This window comes from Dermacentor albipictus, chromosome 1 (assembly GCF_038994185.2).
Source record: "Dermacentor albipictus isolate Rhodes 1998 colony chromosome 1, USDA_Dalb.pri_finalv2, whole genome shotgun sequence".
NCBI lineage: Eukaryota > Metazoa > Arthropoda > Arachnida > Ixodida > Ixodidae > Dermacentor > Dermacentor albipictus.
The window spans coordinates 7,628,716-7,647,719 of record NC_091821.1 but is presented as its reverse complement, the minus strand read 5'-3'; the positions used below and the strand labels follow the sequence as shown (position 1 = coordinate 7,647,719).

The window sequence follows — 19,004 nt, the reverse complement described above, 5'->3', positions numbered from 1 at the left end:
GACAGAAGAAATACTCGAATCTGTCGCTAGACAAGCCTCTTTAATGGGCCGCTCACCAGGCCCCGTGGCAAATTTCGGTTATACGCTAGAAGTTCTGACGCGTCATATAGGGAGCGTTCCGCCGGAAGAATATTTAAAATCGGCTCATTAATAGCCGAGATAGAAATATTTCAATGCCGCTTAACCCATCATTCCAGCAGCAAGCAAGACGCTCTCTCCACTCCACCCGTCTAGCCTACGCAAGCGCAATTCATTCCCTGTGTTCTCCCATACCGGACCTCGAGGATCATGTGAGGCGTACGCCACAGGCCCCACCTTCATTTTTTTTTTTGCTCCTCGCTTGTTTTTCGGCGCAACGCACTTCCGCCGACGGCGTCGCGCGCGAGCTGCTGTCTCGTTCGCGCAGCCCACGTTTTTGCACGCTGTGCACAAGGAAACATGACTAGCGGTATAATTCAGTGCTACACGAATAGTGAGGCAGAACAAGAGGATCGCAGAGTATGATCACGCGCTGGACCACGGTAAAAAAATGGCATAGTTTCAGTACCTGCGCACGTGACCACACGACCATGGGAACAAGCAGACGAAACGGAAGTACATCTCTCTTGCTTCGGTGCGAAGTAAAACAAAGGATGCACAGGCTTTCCATTTGTGTGTTTGATTATTTCTTTAAACTTAAATTCGTCTATTCAAGCAACAGATTGCACAGATAACAGATGTTGTTTTGAATACTTCTTGAAGTCACGTGTCACCCCGAGCGACGTCACACTGCGGACACGACTACGTAGGCGCAGGGTCGTGACTACGTCACCGTCCAGCTTGGAGCACGCGGCCGCGAGGAGAACGAAAAATGGCGTTCGATTTTAAATTTCAGATCTTTCCGCAGCGCGTAGCGATGTAATACTTTGCAGACACGATCGTTATCGCGCCATGTATGCTCTGCGCTTGTCGGCTCAATATGGCCAGACCTGGTGAGGGTCCCTTTAACACTCAAGCAAAGAAAGGAGTTAAAAGTGCTTGTACGCAACTTCAGCTATTTGTTCAGTCCTTATCCCGGTAGGTCAAACCTTGCGGAACACGACATTGATTTGATATCTCACCAACCCTTTAGTACAAGGACGCACAGATTTTCGCCCTGTCATGAGAAGTCGTTGAACGATTCCATTCAGAACATGTTGACACTGGGTCTAATTGTTCCAGGGGAAAGCGCATACGTACGTGTCACCGATGTTTATCCTAGAAAATCCTGACAAGGAACCTCAACCCTCCATTGACTGTTATAAGCTGAATGCGATAACAAAAGCGAGGACGTTTCCTCTTCCCAACGTTGCGGCCTTGATCAAAAAAGTTCCTGCGGCACAGTGCATTTCTACGTTAGATATGGTTAGCGGACTGCTAAGGAACCTACATTTCAAATTTCGCACATATCGCTAGTCGTCCTTACAGACGCTCTCCGCAAGACTGCGCCTACTATTGTGCGTTGGAACACGACGTGTAAGGACGCATTTGCTGCGATTAGAGATTCTTGTTAGCGAACCGGTTCTCGCGGCAGCAGATTACTCTCTCCCTTTCCTGGTTCAGTGTTACGCCAATGACCGCGGAATCGGTGTTTTAAGTCAGGTGAACGAAAAAGGCGTGGAGCACCCTGTTGTCTAGACGAGTGGAAAGCTAATGTCACGCGAGCAAGCCTACAGCACAACAGAAAAAGAATGCGCTTGCTTGGTGTGCTCTCGAAAAGCTCTCGTGTTATCTTAAAGGCTCTTTCTTAGTTTTTGTAACCGATCACTCCCCCTTAGTGTGGTTGAACCAAAGGTCAAACCAAAATGGTCACTTGATAAGGTGGGGTCTAGCACTTCAACAGCTTGATTTCCTAGTGCGGCACAAGAAAGGCAAACTATATGCAACTGCTGACTGCCTTAGCCGCATTCCCTAGTTTTTTTGCTCGTGTGCATGCAGTCGACGCAAACCTTTCATTCTCATCTTCGGTTTTCGTGTCTTCTGCTCCCAGTGAATTCAACTGCCGGGCTTTCTTTAGCTTGGGCGCGAGGTTGCTTCTGACTTAGTGCATTTCTTCCGCTCGTTCACTAAGCCACTTCATACCCTGTAGTGCTGGCTGACATGAACCCTGCGCCAGAGGTCTGCGGCCGTCTCCCTGTCGCTACGTGCTCGGCAGCATTTCGGCACTCGGCGAGCAGTGCTAATTATGGGCGTCGCCTCCTCCTGGGCGTCCAAGCCCCTCTCCACGGGCTTGTTGTTAGAGCACGAAGACGCACAGTGCCTTCACCCTTTCTGCGATGTCTAGCTCAACTTGCCCGCCTGTGCCACCATGCACCTTGGCGTCTTCACCCATCCCAAGGACAATGTGATCATGCAAAACGCGTCAGTGCTGTACTTGGACACTCTTGTTTCCATCGTTGGCTGCCTGTTCCCACCTCCAGTTGTTCAAGAATCGTCATCCTCTTGAACGCCTTCCGAAATTAAAAAATTATGGCGTTTTACGTGCCAAAACCACTTTCCGATTATGAGGCACGCCGTAGTGGAGGACTCCGGAAACTTCGACCACCTGGGGTTCTTTAACGTGCACCTAGATCTAAATCTATTCCGAAATGGGTAGCTATGGCTAAGCTGTAACATTCGCGGCGCTGCTCACATTCTACGTTAGGGCCTGCCGATAAGATTGTCCCGCTTGCCACGATATCTTTTCTTTTTATTTTGCCACTCCTTGATTGGCTACTTAGCGCACAAAAAGCGCGTCGCTGAAGGAATAAAGGCGATTCTCTGCCTGGCGCTGCGTAGGTCATCTGTTCCTTGGGCCGGTAGTCCCGCCGCCTTCGGTGTCTAGCCGCCGAATACGTAATGGAAAACAAATCGCTGAAGTTGCGTACGAGCACTTTTAACTCCTTTTTTTGCTTGATTGTTAAAGAAGCTTGTTTAGCGACAGATTAGAGTATTTCTGTTGACGGAAAAGAGCAAGAGGTCAGTACTTGAGGGACTGGAACATTTATATCCTCTGGTTCGTTCAGAACTATACTCAACGTCTCTGTGCGTGCGATAAACGGCTTCATTAGATGGCAGTGGTAGATTGTGACGTCGCTGCGTTTACCGGGCGTCATTACCAATTGGTGTCGGAAAGCTTTTGCTTAACCATTACCGGCCCATCCCATGCTACTTAGTTCATATACCTTCGACGACTTCAAAATCAGCACTTTGTCGCCTTGCTTGAAGGTTTGAGTACGTGCATATCTGTCATAATACACTTTTGCGCGTTGCTGCGCTTCCGCCATGCTGATCTGCGCCAATTGTTGCGATGCACTGTTGCGACGCCTGTTTCTCGAACCTCGACCGGCGTTACTATTGGGTAGCTTGGCGTTGTCGTGAGGCTGCAGGCGTCGGTAGACCATGGCGACCAGGCAGGGTCGAGATGATTTCCAGTGCGAAACTTGCACTGTTTATTCAATGGTTGGTGAAGCATATAGAAGAGATTACATTGAAAATACATTGCGGGGCCGCTTAAATAGGCCCGCTAAAATCGTAGGCGTGATCTTCCTCACGTCAATGTCACGTGACATGCACTGAGTCTGGTCGGGGATGGGCGGCTGATCCTTTCTCTTAGGCGACGTTGCACGTGCTTGCCTCCTCTAGCGGCAACCCGTGGTTCCTGTTTGGTTCACGGAAAGGGTCTCCCCTAAAGTCGCACACATAAAAAAAGGGACCTGTTCTCACGGCGGGACGCCTGCCACACGGGCAACCTCTCGAGACAACCATAGCAAATTAGGGATCCATCCTCCGTTTTGATTGGGCATCGTCTCTGAGCATCCTTTTTGCCCGAGGTGTTATAACGCCAACTGCAACAGTACGTACTCAACAGCGGATTTATCTACAAATTTGTCTTCTCTACTTTTCTTTTATTAAGATGAGCGGGGAGAGGAGCGCTCGACCGTAAACAAGTTCCGCCGGGGTGAATCCTGTTGGTTCGTGAGTGACGGAGCGCAGAGCAAAGAGAATTGCAGGAGCAGCCGCATCCCAGTCGGTGCCCTTCCGTCGGTGCCTACGTATTTGGCGTGTAGCCGCCGAATGCGTAACACCACCCAGTTGAAGAAAGTTAAGACTGCATGAAAATGCCCTCAAATTCGGACAGCACGAGGACACCTAATAACGCCGACGAGAATTTGCAAAGCAAGAATTATGGTTCATGACTGGACCTACCCTGCCACCTTCGTTATCCTCCAACAGTGTTCACAATAAGACGTCATTCTCGGCATGGACTTCCTGAACCAACACGGCGGAATCATCAACCTGAAGTCGATAACTCTTTCGGAAGATCAAATGATACCGCCGGAGAGCTATCGTAGTCACCACGCCTTGAGTGTGCTCGAAGATCAAGTGAGGATCCCGTCTCATTCCAGCATCCTTATTTCTGTCGGCACCGAAACACTCACAGACGTAGCAGGCGTCTACTGCTGGATCGTGAATGCTGCGTTGGAAGAGGGATTGCTTGACTCTACGGAGGGAAAGCGAAAGTGATGCTAACGAACTTCAGCCAGGAGTTAAAGCACATCAACAAGGGCACGACAATCGCATACATCGAGGAAATTCGAAACCTGCAATGCGCTTGTCCCCTTGGATCCTGTCGTATTTACCCCGACGGCCATAGTTTCCGAACCAGACTTTCACATAAATCCAAGTCTCCCCGTGAGTAAGCAGCAAGAGCTCTGAAATCTTCTCCGGCTAAACAAAGACTGCTTTTCGACATCATTGAGGATTCGACGAACACCAGTTGCAAAGCATCGCATAATAACCGAAGAGTACGCTCGACCACTCTGCCAGAGCCCTTAACGAGTTTCTACGCGAGAACGTGAAGCTATGGGCAACAAGTCCACGAAATGCTGCGTGACATCATCCAGCCGTCGAAGAACCCGTGGGCATCTCCTGTAGTCTTGGTGATGAAACAGGACGGAACCCTACGTTTCTGCGCCGATTATCGTAAACTGAACAAGATCACGAACAAGGACGTATACGCCCTCCCACGAATATACGACGCATTGGATCGGCTCTGCAAAGCTTAACACTTCTCGTCGATTGATCTCAAGACGGGCTACTGGCAAATAGAATTCGACAAGAGAGATTGCGAAAAAACCGCCTTCACGCCAGACGACCTCAATGAGTGCAAGAACATTCCGTTCGGACTGCTCGGCCCCTGCAACGTTCCAGCGCCTCATGGACACGGTGTTAGCAGGATTGAAGTGGCAGACGTGTCTTGTTTACTTGGATTACCTCGTCGTCTTCGCTGAAAATTTCGACGATCACCTTAGGTGGCTTGCGACAGTACTGGAGGCCATCAAGTCATCAGGACTCACTCTGAAGCCGGGAAAGTGCCGTTTCGCTTGCGATGAGCTTCTGCTCCTGGGCCACGTCATCGGCATATCTAGAGTCCGCCCCGACCTGCACAAGAAAACTGCCATCGCAGAGTTCCAGCAGCCCATCGACAAGAAGGGAGTGCGTAGATTCCTTATCATGTGTGCCTATCACGGTGTAAGAATATTCTTAGACCGTGGTGCCTACTGCAAGCGCTTTGTCAAGTACCCTTTACACATCGCTGAGCCGCTGACACATCTAATTGTAATGCCGAGTTCAAGTAGGAAACTCCACAGGCCAACGCATCTCAAGAAGTCAAACGGCGCATGCAGTCGCCGCCGGTACTTGCTCACTTCAACGAGGACGCCGACACAAAAATGTAAACTGACGTCAGAAGCCTAGTCCTCAGTGCCGTTCTAGTCCAGAGGAAAGACTGACTTGAACAGGGGATAGCTTACGCTAGGCGGACGCTCTCAAAAGCGGAAGTCAATTATTCTATGACCGAAAAGGAATGCCTCGCCATAATTTGGGCTACAGTGAAACTCCACCTTTATCTATATGCCAGGCCGTTCAAAGTCGTGAGCGACCATCACACGTTGTGTTGGTTACCGAAATTAAAGACCCTTTAAGACGCCTGGCGCGGTGGAGCCTCAAGCTGCAAGAATATGAGATCACTGTAATCTACAAGTCCGGAAGAAAACACTCTGATGCCGATTGCTTATCACGCGCCCTCATTGATCCGCCGCCGTAATATGACGAGGGTGACCACGCTTTCCTTGAAATAAGCGCGGAACACTTCGCTGAACAGCAACGAGTAGACCCAGACCTCAAAAGCCTCGTCGAGTATTTGGGAGGGAACACCGACGTTGTCCCTAGGGCGTTTCAACGAGGATTGTCTTCGTTCTCGCTTTAAAACAACCTACTCGCAAATAATTTCTAACCAGTCCGCGTCAAGTACGTTCTTGTTCCATCACCGCTGCGTCCAGAAGTACTGCACCTACATGACGATCCGACCGCTGGGAACCTCTGATTCTCCCGGACACTATCGAGGATACAGGAAAGGTATTACAGGCCGTGCCTGACCGCCGATGTCTCCTGTTACGTCAAGACATGCCGAGTCCGTCAGCAACGAAACACACCACCGACAAGGCCAGCCGGATTACTACAGCCGATCGAGCCTCCTTGCCGACCATTTCAGCAGATCTGGATGTATTTTTAAGGACTCTTTTCGATGTCAACATCCGGATATAAGTGGATCGTTTTGGTGACAGACTACCTCACCCGCTTCGTTGAAACGAAAGCTCTGCCAAAAGCTAGTGCAGCCGAAGTGGCGAAATTCTTCGTCGAGAACATCCTGCTGCGGTATGGCGGCCCAGAAGTTCCCATCACCGACAGAGGAACGGCCTTTACAGCGGAACTCACCCAAGCCATTCCGCAATACAGCCAGACAAGCCATAGGACAACTGCTTTCCACCCGCAGATGAATGGTTTTACGGAGCGCCTGAATAAGACCCTCACCGATATGCTAGCAGTGTACGTCGACGTCGAACACAAGACCTGGGATGCCGTCCTGCGCCGCACGTAACCTTCGCTTACAGCAAGACGGTGCAAGAAACGACACAGATCATGCCATTCAATCTGGTTTACGGCAAAAAGCCGACGACGACTCTCGACACCATGCTGCCACACGTCACCGACGAAATGAATCTTGACGTCGCCACCTATCTCTAATGCGCCAAAGAAGCTCGACAGCTCACTCGCCTGCGGATCAAGAACCAGCAGAGGACCGACAGCCGACACTACAACATTCGACGACGCTACGTCCAGCCCGGCGACCGTGTTTGGGTTTGGACCCCAATACACCGACGAGGACTTAGCGAGAAGCTTTTACGCTGCTATTTCGGACCCTACAAGATCATCCGACGCATTGGCGCACTCGACTAGGAGGTCGTACCAGACGGCATTTCGCTATCACAGCGGCGCCGCTCACGACCTGATAGTCCATGTTGTGCGACTTGTTCTACCAGAGCTAATGAACTTTCCGACTTTGCGTAGCTGAACCTTTGGACTTTCTTTTTTTTGGACTTTGTTTCTTTTCGTTGTCTTGTTACTTTTGTTTTAAGTGTCCTTTTGCGTTTCGCCCTCCTGTTTATAGCATCGGGACGATGTTTTTTGAGAGGGGGGCATTGACATGTGGGCTTGTTTATCCTTTGCGGGTGAGCGCTTTTCGCCGTCTAAGGAATGTTATCGCTCAGCGCGAGACGCGCTCGCGTGTATCAGAAGTTTCTCGAATGTTATCGATGTCCTGTTGTCACCACAGCTCGTGTAATCCGATTGCATGTGCGACGCGAAATGTGTAGGACTTTCTGGAAGACGTGTAAAAAGCCAACGCGCTTGACCGGCAGATCAGATTTTCGACGATCACTGATTGTGCTCGCCGCTATCGTCGTTCTTTGGGTGTAGCCTGTTTTTGAGGGCACAAGTTCGCCCAATAAAACGCTAGTTTCATCATTCCCAGTTTTTTTTCTTGCTTCACTGCGACTACTACGTGAAAATATATTATGCGAAGCATATTAACGTAGGTTTCGGGCCTTCGCGCGACGCCCGGCGGTGGCCACCATTGACCCTGAAGTGGGGGTCACGTGACATGACGTCACGTGATGACGTCACACAGGCTGCAGATGGGGCCTCATATCGCGCCGTCGGTCGCCTCCCGGCGGTGGCCATCATTGACCTTCAAGTGACCTTCAAGTAGGTCACGTGACATGACGTCACGTGATGACGTCACACCGGCTGCAGATGGGGCCTCATATCGCGCCGTCGGTCACCTCCCGGCGGTGGCCACCATTGACCCTGAAGTGAGATCACATGATGTGACGTCACGTGATGACGTCACACCGGCTGCAGATGGGGCCTCATATCGCGCCGTCGGACGTCACCCGGCGGAGGCCTCCGCGCTTCGGTTCGCGCCGTCGCGCGCGACGCGGTGGCGGCGCCACCATCGCTGCATCACGTGATATGTGACGTCACGCCAGGGATGAAGTGGCGCGCGCCCGCCGTCGCGTCAGTCTCTGTGCCCGCAACCGCGCCAGCGTCTTTGCGCCGGGCGTGTATGCGGTCAAGATGCCTCCAAACGCTAAAAATACGCTAAGGTTAAGCCCAGTGGATGCGAAGCATCCACTGGGCTTAACCTTGATAAGCCTCCAATTTTTCTCCCTTCGCTGAGTTTTTAGAACCCGATTTGTATTTTAACACCGTTCAGCATGGATTTCCAAAACCACTTCCTGCAAAACACAACTCTTAACCTTCCCTGAACGGCCTGTTTGCAAATGGTGATTTTGTAACTCGCACAAACTTTATATTTTTACTTTGCCAGAGCCTTTGCTACTGAGTGGTGAACTTAATTTTGATCAGCAGGGACTTAATTGGAATAAATGTTTTCTTTCTGACAAAACGCAATACGTAACAGCTAATAGCTTTTGTTCAAGTGCTTCTTTGTAATATCTTGCGTACCACAAGGGCTGGTTCTTGGACCGCTTCTGTATTTTTTTGTAATCTGTGTAATGACCTTGCCTACTGGCTCACATTAAGAGGAAGCTTTAGCTCGGGCCCAACTCCGACGCGGCCTATTAAAATACATTTAAAACGCAAAAACGTTTTCTGAGATAACCCCTGGACCGATTTTAATGCAACTTGTTGTATTTTAGAGAGAAAGTTAAATTCCAGTGACTGCTGGAAGCGGAATTTCAATTTAGGTCCTGAATTTCGTTACAAAAATTTTCAAAATTCGTAAGTTTGATAATATAGAAGCACGAAGTTTACAAATTTATAGCTCTCCATCAATAACAGATATCGCGGTTCTGTAAACGGCATCCATTAGATCATAGAAATTGGAGAAATTCGATATGTCATTTTATATCTTACGGGAATTGGTTATGTTGTTTACAAGGGTTCTGCAAAACCTGTATTTCCATATTGCTAACTTTTTTGAGATTCATGTGTAAGATATAAATTTTGTTCGCTTTAGATGTACTATTAGATGCAATTCACAGAATTGTATTATCATTTTACGTTGCTGAGTTAGAGTTGTAAGCTTCATAGTTTCGTTTCTAGAAAATTGTCGATTTTTGCCAACTTTTAATAAAATATTAACGACCTAAATAAAAAGATTTGAAACCAACAGTCACTAGATTCTAAGATTTTCTTTTTATTGCAACAAACTTTGTCAAGTTTAGTGCAGTGGTTGCCGAGAAAAAGGAATTCTTCTTTTACAGGTATTTAGATAGGAGCACCCGAGCTAAAGCATCCTCTTAATCTTAATGTAATTATTTGCAGATGATTGCCTTCTCAATGAAACAAAAAATAACGTGCATATCTTACTGGAATCAGCTCCAACACAATTTTCACCACGTATCGGAATGGTGTTTGAAATTCCATATGAAGCTTAATTTGGGGAAATGTAAAGTCATGCATATATCTCGTTCTCGCATCAACACTGCGCTTAACTATAATCTTGATAATTTTCTTCTGTCACCTGTAAAGGCCTACAAGTACCTTGGTCTTCAGATTACTAAACTTTCAGGGCACGCCTCTGCTATTTTGTGACCCCGGCCAACTCGCCCTTGTTCACACACTGGAAGGCATTGAGGATCGAGCCACACGTTTCGTTATTTCCAATTACTCGCGCCATGCCTGAGTAACGTTGTTGAAGACCAGTTTAATGTTACCCGATTTTTCAATGCGTAGTTAGCGTTCCCGCCTCTGCCTTTTTTCGTAAAATGCATCATTATAACGATGTTTTCAAAGACAGACAGACAGACAGACAACGAACTTTAATGAGGTCCTGAGGGACTAGCCGGTGGAGACCCGTTGGGGCCCCCGGCTCGCCGCTGGCTGCTCCCATGTCGGAATCGGGAGGCCAAGCCTCTCCGCTCTTTCACGGGCCCTCTGGACGGCCATGGACTGGAACTTGAGTTGCGTGCTAGATATGGCCTCGTCCCAGTCCTGTTCGCTGGTGAGGGACGTATCCCGTAACGCAGGACACTGCCAGAGCATATGAGGTAGCGTGCTAACCTCCCCACAATCCGGGCACTGTGGGTCAATTTCTGGATAAATCCTGCTTAAGAAACTTCGCGAGGGATATGACCTCGTCTGAAGCATCCTAAGCGTGATCGATTGTGATCTGCATAGATTTGGATGTGGAGGCGGGAAGCGCCTGCGTTCCTCTTTATAATGGGAGACAATCTCGTGAAATGTTAATAACGGGTCGCTGTGGCCGAGCTCCTCCGGATCCAATGTAGCCCCATCGCCGTCGCGGCGCGTTAATTCTCGCGCACGGCGGTGAGCAATTTCATTGGGGTTCGGACGGCCCGGCAGCACGTTGTCGCCCATGTGAGCTGGGAACCATGTAATATAATGCATGGGGTCACAATTAGTACCGGACTTGTTTTTCAGAATCACCTCCACCTGTCTCGCAACCATTCCCGAAGCGAAAGCCCTGACGGCCGCGCGTGAGTCAGTGTAGATATACGGCCTTTTTGAAAAAGAAACCATTTTTTTCTTCCCTTACCTACATTTCACCTGGGTCACACCACAGCTTTAATGTAGCATTGTCAGCTTGTCATGCGAACTTGTTTAGCGAATCGTTCAGCGCTAGAGCAAGCGTTGACCGGAATCACCTTCCTGCTTCCATCGCTCTCATCCTGGATTATAACAACTTCAAATCTGCTGTTACCCATGCTTCTTGTGCGCACCCCTTAGGCGCCCCTTGTCTTGTCTTGTCTTGTGTCCCAGACAGTGGCGCGTACCCACTATGGGGGATTGGCCAAGAAGCAGGCCCCTTCCTTGGTTGAGCGTCGTCGTCGTCGTCGTCGTCGTCGTTGTTGTTGTTGTTGTTGTCCTGAGTGGCCGTGGCACATACCCACAGTGGGGGACTGGCCACGAATCGGGTGGTTCAATTAGGTGCATAAAAAAACAATAAGAACAAGGGAGTTGACAATTTGCACATTGGAATTTAAAAGTAAACGTTTTGTGTTTGGAGAGAAAAAAATAGTCGGAAGAAAACCGGGTATAACAAGAGAAAAAAATAAGAAAGAAAATAATAATAGATAAAAAATAAAAGAAAGATGTCGTGGGGAGGGAGAACGATCAGTCTAACCTGAAAATCGATTGGTTTCCACGCGGTAATTTCGGATTGCCAAGCAAACATTTCTGTGACTGAACCCAAAAATGGAGGCTCCGAAAGATAGGATCACAGGCACTGATAAAATTAGACCAATAGTGCGAAGCCGGATTTCGAGTAGTCCTTTTCATATAATAGAAAAACGTCTGCAAGACAACAAGAAATTGTCTATTGTCTCCGCTTCGCCACAGAATGACCATAATGGTGAGAGGACGAGATCAGACCTGTGGAGATAGTTCAACGCAGGTATATGGCAGCGCAGCCTCGTGATGGACATTTCAATTTTCCGTGTTCGGCAAAAATCTCTGTGCCAACGGTATAGGAGATGTCGGTAATCCACAGAGTTGGTAATTGTGGAGCATGATACTGCCTGCATGACACTCCTGCGAAATCTAGCAGCAGTAACATGAGCAGTCAAAGGGCAGTTAGGGAGAATCGGGCCACTTGTCGATGTCTTGGCTAGAGTCTGCAATTTCATTTATAATTAGTCCTCTCTGACCAGGCACCCAAATCAAACGCACGCTTCTCAAGTACCCAGGTGCCAATGATTGAAATGTCCTCATCATGCGAGAATCATGAGAAGCAGTAAGGGATGAGCCCAATGATGACGAATCGGTGACTATCACGGCTGACGTGATTGATGGTCCTAATTTGCGTAATGTCAGCACCACGGCCATGTATTCAGCTAAAAAGATAGGTATGAGATCTGGAAGCCGAAGAGAAAATGTCCAATCAAGAATCGGGTAAAATATTCGTACACCTGACTTTTCTTCACATTGTGAAGCATCTGTCGCAATTACAATGTTCGAAGGTTCTTCAGATGACCTTGTAATTCACTATCTAAAACACGGTGTGGAAGTAATTCTGCATACCCGCGCGCTCGCGCTTTCGTCGTCGTGTTCTTCTTCTTCTTCTTCTGCGCTCCGATGCCGCTCATGATGCCAGCGTTCCCTTACTGCCCCTCGCGTTCGTGCCACTACTCGGCGTTCATCCTCGTCGTCTTCGACAGCTGGCTCCGATGCCGCTCATCATGCCAGCGTTCCCATACTTCCACCGACTCCGCGATGGCGCTGACGGCACTGGCCCACCACTGCAAGTCGGTGCAGTTATTTTGGTTTCGATTTCTTTGCCTCAATATATCGCGAAATGACAACGCGTCTACAGCTGCGCTCAAATTTCGCATTAGGGTATTGTAAACGTCGGACACTGTTTGTAAAACGGAATGCACATGTCTTTCTTTTTTAATCGCATTTCTCTAAACCACCTTTGCGACTTGAGAGTAGTTAAAATAAATAAATTGTCTAATTAATATAGACCTGTCCATCAATGGGACAGAACAAACTGAATACATTACCTCCCTCAACGGCATCACCAGGAAAGCGGGCTCGGCACACTGCCCCCCCCCCCCCCCCCCACGAGTATACCAAGTGTCTCGCGTAACATATGCCAAAAATTAGAAATATGCAAGTTCCACACGTAGCTGGACAGAACCAAGGTAATGTTTGCTTTCGCTACGGGCAAGTCAGACAATTTTTTTTGTATTTCGCCTTACATAATTAGTCAATATTAATCAATGCACTTCCTTATTATAGATTCAGAGCAAAAGTGGTGGTGGTAACAACTTTATTGAGCAAAAGTGTAAACTAGAACATTTTAGAACATCCTCAAAAATTCCCAATCATGCGCGACGAGTTGCGTGGCACTTTTTCGTGTTTCGCGGGCTTTCTTTTGAGCTTCAAAAATTATTTTTAGCGTGCATTGAAAAACAGAAATGTTTTAGTAATTTTTCAGGACAGTGTATTATTATTTCAAATTCGAAGTGGTTCCCTCTCTAAAGACTTTGTTTTCCTCGAGTTCATTCCTCATAACATTTCTTTATTTGCTTTGAAGCAGGTTGTGCTCAGTCTTTTTCCGTTCAATATTTATTGTCGCTGGACACGTTTTTAGCGTTAATTGTGCACAATATCGCCTTTTCACGAACCGATGCTCGCTCCATACCCCTTAGTGTGTCTGCGCCACTTGGCGTATGGAAAACAAAGACGACGACGGCCATTCGATAGCCTGTGCATTTCCTGCTCCATTGACACCGGCATCCACCTACACAGCAATGTAAGTGCTTCCTAGGAAAGGCAAGATTCTCTTCTGTGGCTCTAGCCTACTATCATTGTCTAGTATTTCCCGTTTCATGTACCAATTAGTGGTTCAACTTTAGAACATTATCACTTTTGGCACGATTGAGAAAGCGTCGCGGGTGCAAAGCTGTTCCGGTTTTCACGGTAAAAAAAAACGCAGTCAGAATGTGGAAGTCGAGATTAGCACGGACAAGGGCCTGCGAATTAAACAGGGCTGACATAGATATTTTTGGCAACTTCCCCGTTTGCTGTGTATGTGTGTGTGTGTGTGCTAAGAAAACCTACCGTTGGACCAACCTGAGTCACTCGGTCTTGTTCTGACGCCGGATTGACAATTCTCGCGTTTTTTTTTTTCCTCCGACGGTGCTACTTGGTTGTGATCGGAGCTTCACGTGCCATGAGCATCGGGACACTAGGCGACTGGGCAGGGATGACGACGAATCGTTGTAAAAACTTAACGATGTATTAAACGATGGTGAAGGTTTGAGAAATGATGAGAGCAAAAAGGTACATGGCAGGCTCCTTAAGTAGCCCGACGTAACATTGGATGCAGTCAGGTCACTTGAGGCCAGTGAGAGTCTAGGCGCAAAGAGGTGTTGTCCTCCCTCTGATTGGCAGCCGGTCACGTAGCATCAGGAAACGTTTCGGATTGGCGGTCAAGTCAGTGGGCCAAGTTTACGCCATTTTCGGTGAGGAGGTCACTCCTTTTCCCAAAGGTGCGTAGAAACCTTTACACCATGGGGATACATGACGTCGTTCTATCTCTGGGCGAACGACGTCATCAGCGCTCCATGTGGCTGCTGCTTTCCGCGGTGCTTCAGAGAGGGCGCATTCTTCAGTCTTCTATATGTCAACTGTCAACCCCGACGATAAGCTCCTCACGACGGTATCCCTTCTTCTCAACGACGTGACTTCAATAGATCTTTCGCAGAAGATCGCGGCCGTGACCAGTGTTTAACCACGCAGCGCTTCATATTATATACAGTGATCTCAACTTGTAGAATTTCCTACTGAAGTAGTAGCTGGCAGACCAGCAGGCGCCTGTCACTACCACTCATTTAAGGCATGAGTCACACACCACACTAAACCGATGGTTCCAAAATTTGAGTCGTAACAGTATGTAACCCTGGGTATGTACAGCTATTCAATTTACTTTGGCGGCAACTTGGGTGACTGGGTTTATGCCACTTGGTATGCGCCGCTCTTCAAGGAACCTCTTTGACCGCAGCTGAGGTCGCTGGGTGTGTGCCACTCAACATCCGCCGCCCTACAATGAACCTCTTCGACGACACCTTGAGTCACTCGTTATGTGCCACTCTTCGATCAGAAAAACTTCAACATTGATCCGGTGCTAGGTGGAATATGATCCGCGTAATAAATATTCGGATAATCTTGTTTGAATATATATACAGACACGCGCGGACTACGCGGCAGCACCGCTACATGGCGCAGCGTGTCCAGTGGAATGCGCGAGAGAGGAGCCCGAGTGCAGTACACGGCTCGTACATGACGCGTTTCGGCGATGGCAATGCGGTGTCTCGCTACATTGCTTCCATGCTAATCGCATTAAGGTCGACAGTCATCGTGAAATGGGTGCTGCAAGAATTTTTTTTCGTTCAATTTTGTCCCTTTGATACCCACGTCTCATGGCCGGCTGGTCACAGGAATAGCGACGGTGGAGAGCAGCTCGGACCACTGAAGAAGAAAAAAATATTTGAAAGAAAAATTGGATGGAATCAGCACGTTATACCGACCAGTGGTTCAGAAGTGAATTTTTAAAAGGGGAGGAATTTGAAAAGTGGTACTGCTGATTTTGTCCTTGCGTATATTTGTTGTTGTTATCGGGAAAGCGAGGGTTAATTAACTGGATTGGATGGAAGAATACTCTGAGATGTGGGTGGGCTCACTAACCGCGTTAAGCCACTAAGCAACAGAATACGTGGAGGCGCGGATGCTTACACCTTTTCCCCATGAGCACCTTTTCACTACAGGAAAGTGGCACTTTGACAATAATGCTAGAGAGCTTTACAATTGCGTTTGCAAGCAAGGGGAAACATCTTACGTATGTAAGAAATGTTTGGCGTTGCTCTTAATGACATTGGGTTTGGTTTCAGTGGCTTGTTAAGTATGGCAGCGCTTATGGCTTCCGCTTCAGTCCGAATTGTCCCTATTGCAGCGATCACACTGGACGCCAATAAATAGTGAAATGAGCTTTCGCTCCCTGTAAAGCCACCTGAAACTAGTCGTGAGCGCGTATATCTCGCCCAGTTTGCGAAATGGTTGGAAGATTCCAGCAGGGATCCTAATGGATTATCTTAGCTATGACAGGGTTGAGAAGAGGCACCATAAGCGCCCTGTAATCTGACGCTTTCTTTCGTCTGCAGGAAGTCTGTACTAACTGTAACAGAAATTATTTCACATTCCAGAATTGGTCGCCTTGGCAAGTGGTGCCTTGTTCCAAAGAAAGGCCGGCAACCAGCAACAAGACTTCATCTGAAGTAAGCCCCTTCGGGCAAAGTTGCGGCGTTTTGAAAGTCCCTTTTGACAGGCCCGTCAAGAATACCGAAAAAGCGCACAGCTGAGCAAAGGTCAAGGTATTGACCGAACCGATTCACTATGACGCAACCATCCCCTGGTGCTGAGCTAATCTGCGGACTCCCGCGTGCAGCGTGGGAATCGATATTCCAACTCTTGGACGGAGCCTCCCGCCTCGCTCTCACCGAGGCAGCAGCTGAGCTCACCGGAGTCGCCAACTGCATGCGGGTCGTCGAGGCAATAACATTCACTTCTGAGACGGATGAATGCACGCTTGGTGAATACTGCGAGAAGGTGAACACGAAGAATATGCGCCAATTGAGGTTCACCAACTGCCTAGCTTTACCCTCCGACGTCCTCCTTGGATTTGTCGGCATCTGCGATAACATACAGGAGCTATGCGTTGTGAACTGCGTCGTCGAGCCTCCGGCGCTTTTTCGAATGCTCTCACAGAGGCTCGCGAAGATGAAAAAGCTAGAGTGGTCGCTTTACGAGGACCGCCACTACAATTCGTGGCTGGACAAAGACGCTGTCGCGGGCACAAGCACGCAATGCGAGCCTCAGACACTAAAGCTACAGTCCATGTACGTCGAAGTTGTAGCGACTCCGCTGACGGCAGACTTCTTGGAGGGCGTCTTGAATCGTTGCCACGTCCTGCAGAGCCTGCACATTCACGTCATACGTAAGGATGCTGTAGGAATACCAATGGGCGACGCCAATATCAGGCTGCAGACGCCCAGGCCCGGTCTGCGCACCTTCCTTTGCACTTGCGAGCGGGTCCCTCCGCCCAAAGGCCTGCTCTCACCCGAAGCCTTGTGCAGCTTCATCCGACTCGAGGACGTTCGGGAGATGAGGACGTCGCTTCAGGGAGTGCGCCGCGCGGTCGTGGCCGTGGAAGCCGGCTCGGAAGCTGCCAGCCGCTTCCTCGGAGCAGTGAAGCACCCGGAGCACTGGAACGATGTCAGGTCCCTCTCACTATCCCTGCTGCTCGAACAGGTCCAGCTCGAACGCTTCCCGAGAGCTGCTCCCGACTTGCTGAAACCAATGCAGGAGTTCCTCCGAATGTGCCTCGCTAACATCTCCGAGCTCAGCCTGACAAAGAGCCACTTCTCGCTCGTCTGCAACTTCTGCTCAGTCGTGGGCCCGGCCTTGTCTCAGCTGCGCTCGCTGGCCCTTCCACCATGCGCCGTGAATTGTGAAGACTCGCTTGAGTGCCTGGCGCGAAGCTGCCGGTTCCTCGAGGAGCTGGACGTCACCAACGACGAGACTCCTCCATGCGCCGCCTGCAAAGTGCCTTTGATGTTCAAAGAGCGTGACTTCGAGTGCCTGCACAGGCAGACTAGGCTGTGGCGGCTGAGCATCGCCGAGACCGCGAGGATCTTATGTTTCAAGTTCCTACTTGGGTGCCGAGTCACCGACCTTCGCTTCAGCCTAGATAGTATGGTGAGTGACGCCGGCTCTGTCTTCTACTTCGGGCCTTGCCATCTCCTTTGCGCAAATGAACGGCTCTCTACGCTCACCATAGCAGCACGCCACGTGATGCTTGGGCAGAAGCCTTGCTTAGCTGCTAGACTCACAGCGGCAAAGACTCTGCGCAGATTGTGCCTGCTGACCGGAGCTCAGGCAACGGACAGCGCGGTGGCAAACTTCATCGCCCGCATGGTGGAAGCATTGCCACTGCTGCGACTGGTTCACGTGCACTACCTGGCTACCACCTCCACGCTGAAAACCATGTCCTGGATCAGGCAGCACCACGCAGTCGTGAACACTCTGCCAAACGGCAAGAGGCTTCGTTCGCAAGGCAAGCTCTGTGACGACAGTCCATGCGTGGGCCGCTACTGCTGCGCCACATCATTCATCGGTGTGGAAAGGCCGAGGAACCGCTACTGAAAAAAAAAAAGAATACTACTTTCTCCGCAGTACACCACCGCCACCACCCGTTCCCTATCATGGGGTAGATTTCCTTCGGAAATAAATTCCAAGTGCGGCTACTTTCTCCTGGCATTACCGTTGACGTAGTTCACGTATAGCCTTCCTATCTGTGCGTAGGTCGGCAATAAGGAAATGTAATACGAGACATCTCAAAATTTTGCACGTTGTAGGCTCTGCAGCCAAAATCCTAACCTACTTGGAGTTTTTAATGTGCGTGCATTATTAATGCTAACACGAAGTTATGATTCAGAAACAGTACCGGCATTGTTAACGTAAGTCTTCAGTGCTACGCGGACTAATATAGGGAAGAAATAGCAAAAACCTTGTGGTTATATGACTAACGTTCCAAGGATTGAGGTGCGGCTTAACTTTTCGTAAAATATTTCGGACTATAGTGTTCTAGCGCAAAATTAATACAAGGGCGCTCACAGCACCAGCGCTTTTGTTGCGTTCCCCTGTCAAGCACTGATATATTTTGCAGTAAAGCAGTTCCATAACTATTTTACAGGGTCACTCTTGCATGAAATTTAAAAAAAAAATGTTGAGAAATGTCTGTCCCGAATTGCACCCGTGAGTCAAAACGACAAGAAATAGCCTTAACGCCTGAACGCATTTATCTAAGAACGAAGGACACTTGACAGTATAAATTTATTTCGTTGGACTAATTGTGCAATAAACTACGGCAGAATTAAAAAAAACAAAAATTGAATTCTGGGGTTTTACGTGCCAAAAAACAATTGTAATATATCAACTTTGTTTCTTTTTATCGCCCTTCGTTATCGGCTCGGACATGACTCGCTCGCCGCCGCGCTGCCGCTATCTCTGCGATCTGCCCCACGGCGCGTCGCGTGATAGAAGCAATGGAACGT

The 19,004-nt window shown here is 48.9% G+C and overlaps 1 protein-coding gene across 2 annotated transcripts in view; it reads left to right on the top strand.

Moving 5' to 3' along the window:
• Nucleotides 1–18,207, top strand: part of LOC135897338 (uncharacterized) — a 31,152-nt gene extending 12,945 nt beyond the window's left edge. Inside the window, exons 2-3 of one of the 2 annotated variants that reach the window (XM_065425953.2) lie at nt 13,542–13,645; nt 16,095–18,207. In XM_065425953.2, coding sequence (XP_065282025.1) covers nt 16,285–18,093 — 1,809 coding nt within the window. In that variant the 5' untranslated portion in view covers nt 13,542–13,645; nt 16,095–16,284 and the 3' untranslated portion in view covers nt 18,094–18,207. The remainder of the gene's footprint in view (nt 1–13,541; nt 13,646–16,094) is intronic. The other variant, XM_065425951.1, reaches the window with a different exon arrangement.
• The last annotated feature ends 797 nt before the right edge of the window (nt 18,208–19,004 follow it).